The 4,958-nt window shown below is 36.9% G+C and overlaps 1 protein-coding gene across 1 annotated transcript; it reads left to right on the top strand.

Moving 5' to 3' along the window:
• The first annotated feature begins 1,656 nt into the window (after positions 1 to 1,656).
• LOC21398464 (NAC domain-containing protein 43) lies at positions 1,657 to 3,878 on the top strand. The gene is made up of 3 exons (XM_010101914.2): positions 1,657 to 1,992; positions 2,091 to 2,365; positions 3,001 to 3,878. The coding sequence occupies exons 1-3, from the start codon at positions 1,809 to 1,811 to the stop codon at positions 3,832 to 3,834; spliced, it is 1,293 nt and encodes a 430-aa protein (XP_010100216.1). The 5' UTR covers positions 1,657 to 1,808; the 3' UTR covers positions 3,835 to 3,878.
• The last annotated feature ends 1,080 nt before the right edge of the window (positions 3,879 to 4,958 follow it).

The following is a 4,958-nucleotide window of genomic DNA, read 5'->3' as shown; positions in this document are numbered from 1 at the left end:
CTATCTTTGCAAATTAACTTTTATTTCTAAACTTTAATTAGACGTTTATAACTTTAGTCCTTAATTTTTATAGATTTCGTCAAATATTTAACGCTTAAGTAATAGAAGAACCAAAATTAAAACAAAGTAAAACCTCAAAGAGTAATTGTGTGACAGGATTAAAGTGGAATATATAGAGGGTAAACTATAAGGACCATTTGTGAGATTAACGCAAAATTATATTTTCAATAAATATATGCACTTGAAAGGAGGAAAACGGCACATACGCAATAGAAAAGACTGATGGGTACTTGAGCTCCAAATTTTCATTCCAAAGCTTTGTCTATTCTCTCATATCAAATGAAAGAAATAAGGGGAAAGCAGTTATGACTTTGGTAAGTCACAATAAGGTGAAACAGAAATTTGAAAAGAAAACAGCTAGAAATAAGGTAATGTTGTTCTACACTAACCATTGAAGTGGTTGTGAACACTCCAACTTAGCATCCCTTTACTGTGTGTGTGGGTGTGTATATATGTATCTATATATATATATATATGTATATGTATGTATACATAATACGTTATATATATTTTGAGTTCATTCTATCATTTCCACCAATATTGCTGCGAAGTCATTAACATTTTTGTACATTTCTGTTGAGACCTTGAACTGAAAGAACCTGATCTATTAGTTAAAGATGTGATTTTAAAAGATCTCTCGTATATTTTTTTCCTAATTTTCTTTTTTCCCCTAGCCCGTACGTACTATGTGTCAAGCATGTACTGGGCGTCTTATGGGAGTTGGTGACAGCAATTTATAGTAGCTATAGTATGAGATATTTTAAATTTTGAAAAAAGAAAAAATGTGACAAGATTTGTTAGAAAAAAAAAAAAAGAAAGAAAAAAAAAACAATTTCTGATGAGAGTCTCTCCACGACCACACACTAAAAGAAAAGGGAGAAAAAAAAATAATAATAAAACAACCATCATATCTTTCTTCTCCTACGGGACCATGAATGAAAGCTCAGTGCCTCCGACCCCATCATCTCTCTCTTTGGCCTTCTTGTCGTTGAGGTGGTTGCACAAGTAAAACGAGTGACGTTCTAGAGAGAGAGAGAGAGAGAGAGAGAGAGAGAGTTCTTTTGGGGGGATAGTAGTGGTGGTTTTAGAGGTGCTTTTCAGATAGATATTAAGGTCGAAGGTCATAGTTGAGATGTGGGCGTGCCCTCCGCACACACTTTATATTGTTGCCTCTAACGCTTTTTTTTTTTTTTTTTTTCTTTTTTTAGGCCTTTGAGCTGACCCCACTTTTTTTTTTTTTCCTTCTTCTCTTACTACCTATAATGCGGGCCCTACAACCCTCCCTACCCTTCTTCTCTCTAATTTGGCGCGCTCTCTCTCTCTCTCTCTCTCTCTCTCTAGGCCTATAGTTTTAGGTGGTTGGCTCTTCTCCAAAGGGCATGGACCCCACACTAAGTACACTAATGGCCATGATACCTTAAGCTTTTCATGCAATTTTGGACCCTTCCTCATTGCCCTACGCCCATTATAAATTATCATGACTGCGTTACCCTTTACGCACATCTTGTTATAATCGTCCTTCGTCCCTCTTTTCTCTTTCCCTTTTCCTCTATGCCTGTCACCAGCTAATTAATCCCCCCACTTTTCTTCCTCTTCTTCTTCTTCTTCTTCATCTCTTTTGTTTCCCAGCTTTCATTAATTTGGTTTCTTTTCTTCGGTTTTTGATCAAATTATTTACCAACCCTTCACAACATTATATACAATATATATAAATCACTAGTACTTTTTTTTTTTTAGTGGTGATTTCAATGTCTGAGGACATGAATTTATCAATAAACGGCCAATCTCAGGTTCCTCCCGGATTCCGGTTTCATCCCACCGAAGAGGAGCTTCTTCACTATTATTTAAGGAAGAAAGTGGCTTTTGAGAAGATTGATCTCGATGTGATTCGTGAAGTTGATCTTAACAAGCTTGAACCATGGGATATCCAAGGTAGTATATATACTTTAGTACTCTAGTTAATTATATATTATAATTTGATCAGTTTACTTAATTAAATATTGTGCTTTTGTATTGTGGTGTTCATGCAGAGAAGTGCAAGATAGGATCCACGCCGCAGAATGATTGGTACTTCTTTAGTCACAAGGACAAGAAATACCCGACCGGGACTAGAACGAACCGCGCCACCGCGGCCGGGTTTTGGAAGGCGACCGGACGGGATAAGATCATCTATAGTGGGTTTAGAAGGATTGGATTGAGAAAGACCTTGGTGTTTTACAAAGGAAGAGCTCCACATGGACAGAAGTCCGACTGGATTATGCATGAATATAGGCTAGATGAAAGCACCGGCCATGAGTCCACTACTGTAAGCCCTTCAATAGTTCTCTCCATTGATTAATTTACCTTTTTATCTCAGTTTGGCACCAAACACTTTTCAACTCTTGTCTTTTATTGCAACAGTTTAAGCTGATTCTGAAATTTTAAAAAAAAAATCATGTTTTTAAGTATATAACAATATCTCTAGTCATTATGATCATGATTAGTTTTTCTACCAGTCGAAATTATAGTCATGTACTAAAACTGTTTACTGGTCTTTTAGTTTCAATATGCGAATCTGTAATAATTAGTTAGAAATTAACGCCGGTAGTGATATATAGCATTAGTAAACTGATTGATCATCACTTGCCTTCTATTCCTTTTACTTTTTGCTTCTTGGTTTTTCCTTTGTACAACACTGTTTTATTTACTATATATTTTGTATATGTTCTACTCGACAATGAGAATGAGAAAGAAAACTATAATATGGATTATTTGCCTTATAGTTTGTACAAGCTTTTACTAAGCCATATCGAATAGATTAGCATGTACTAGCTATTTCTTCATGTGGGAATTATGGGATGAAGAAATTATGATCATGTTAAGCCGCAGTTATTTCTAATCCTGGTGTTTGATATCAGTTATTCTCTCTTCATTTATTGGGAAAAAAAAAAAAAAAAACAGGTTTCTAATCCGATATCGGTGGATTCGGTACCGGAGGACGGGTGGGTGGTTTGCCGGGTGTTCAAGAAAAAGAATTACCAGAAAGCACTGGACAGTCCCAAATCATCGTCCAATATGTCCGTGGACTCGAACAACTCTCATCACCACCATCATCAGATGCAATGTTCAAGAAACGACGGTGTTTTGGATCAGATACTCCTCTACATGGGAAGAACTTGCAAGCTTGAAAACGATTCCCTAACCACCAACAACAATATATCCGAGAGGTTTCTCTCATCAAATAACAACAACAACAACATGGTTGGTCATCATGATCATCATACAGTTCTTCATGAAAGATTCATGCATCTTCCTAGGCTCGAGAGCCCAAGTACTATCCCTAACTCACTTCCCATCAACAATTTTGATAATCATCATCATCATCATCATGATCGTGGTTTTAAGTCCTATCAATCAATGGACGAGATGCTCTTGGACACCGACCCTCACCAGAGCGATAACCTTCACGAGCCCAATCCCACCAACTGGGTGGCGCTTGACCGGCTCGTGGCATCGCAGCTCAACGGCCAAGAGCCGGAGACGTCGAAGCCGCTATCCTGCTTCGGCGACCCTAACATGACGGCGACGTCGTTTTGCAGCCCCGATCCACCGGAAGACGAGGACGACGTCGTACAGTTGTCGTATCCGTACGGCCTGCGGTCCGGTACTAGTACTGCTGCTTTAGCCAGTAGAGGCTCGCAGGCTCAAGTCTACAATGAGAATGACCTATGGAGCTTTGCCAGATCATCATCGTCGCCGTCGTCGTCAGACCCGTTATGCCACTTGTCAGTATAAGAGAAGCTTTTTGAATAAATACATAACACAATATATATATATATACACACTATAGGTATATATATACCAGTTACGGTTATAATATGTACGTTATAAGTTGGTGTTACATAAATAATGATAATGAGGGGATAGTGGATCGTCTAGATGTATAGATCATGTTATTGATTAGTACTATTGGGGTTAGTGTGGTACTGTCAAAAACATTATCTTTAATTTTTTTTTTCTTTTTCATTATTTTTCGTTAATAACTATATATGTCTTTCTTCCATTGAACTTGTTAGCTAATTCTGGGTGCTGTGATGTGCTCTTTCCATCTGCAATTATGTCCTTTGGGTTATGGTCTTGCCCTTTTTCGTTAACTATATTGAAAAGCCTGACAAAGTTAATTATAGCAGGACGCTGACTTCTTGATCAGATTTGATACCACACGCAATTAAATGATATCCAACCAAAAAAAAAAAAGTTATATCTATATATATATATATTAGACCCACATGCCTTGGTCACATTGGCGAGAGGTCTTTTTTTTTTTTGGGTGGTGGCGAGTCTGGCGACAAGGAATGAGATCCTGGGGTCTAGCTCATTCTCTCACCTAACGTGCATAGCATTATATAAAAGATTCAAGAAAGGTGATCACCTTTTAAAAAAAAAAAAAATAGATAAGATAGAAACATATATACAGCACGAGAATCACAGTGACGCATTATATATATACATATATATATAATATGATGACAGTATCGTGTATTATTATTATCAACACTTCTCTCTATAGGTCTTGTCTGGGGTGCAGCTGCTTTTTCTCTTTTCTTCAAGTTGATAATAAGAGAGAGATGTTTTGTACGATCTATCTTCATTTGTGCTTGTGACTAACGATTTTTTTCCCATACTTTTCTAGATAAAAGATCTCCCAATGAAGTTTTTATATTTTAATTCTTTCCAAATCTTTTTCTCTTTTGGACACTAGATCGGATGATAAAGTTGCCATATAAGCATCTAATCATGTTGTAAATAGATAAACAGGATAAGCTAAACACTCCAGAGAGCGAGGAGAAGAAGAAGAAGCAAAGTCACTACACACACACACACACACACACACACATATATATATATATATATATATA

This window comes from Morus notabilis, unplaced genomic scaffold (assembly GCF_000414095.1).
Source record: "Morus notabilis unplaced genomic scaffold, ASM41409v2 Scaffold1388, whole genome shotgun sequence".
Taxonomy (NCBI): Eukaryota; Viridiplantae; Streptophyta; class Magnoliopsida; order Rosales; family Moraceae; genus Morus; species Morus notabilis.
This window is presented reverse-complemented; position numbering and strand designations above follow the sequence as displayed.

Bases quoted from the DNA above. Each gene is read 5' to 3' on its own strand.
- LOC21398464 (XM_010101914.2), top strand. From the start codon at position 1,809: ATGTCTGAGGACATGAATTTATCAATAAACGGCCAATCTCAGGTTCCT. The intron at 1,993-2,090 runs GTAGTATATATA...GTGTTCATGCAG, and splicing joins TGAACCATGGGATATCCAAG to AGAAGTGCAAGATAGGATCC. The intron at 2,366-3,000 runs GTAAGCCCTTCA...AAAAAAAAACAG, and splicing joins CCGGCCATGAGTCCACTACT to GTTTCTAATCCGATATCGGT.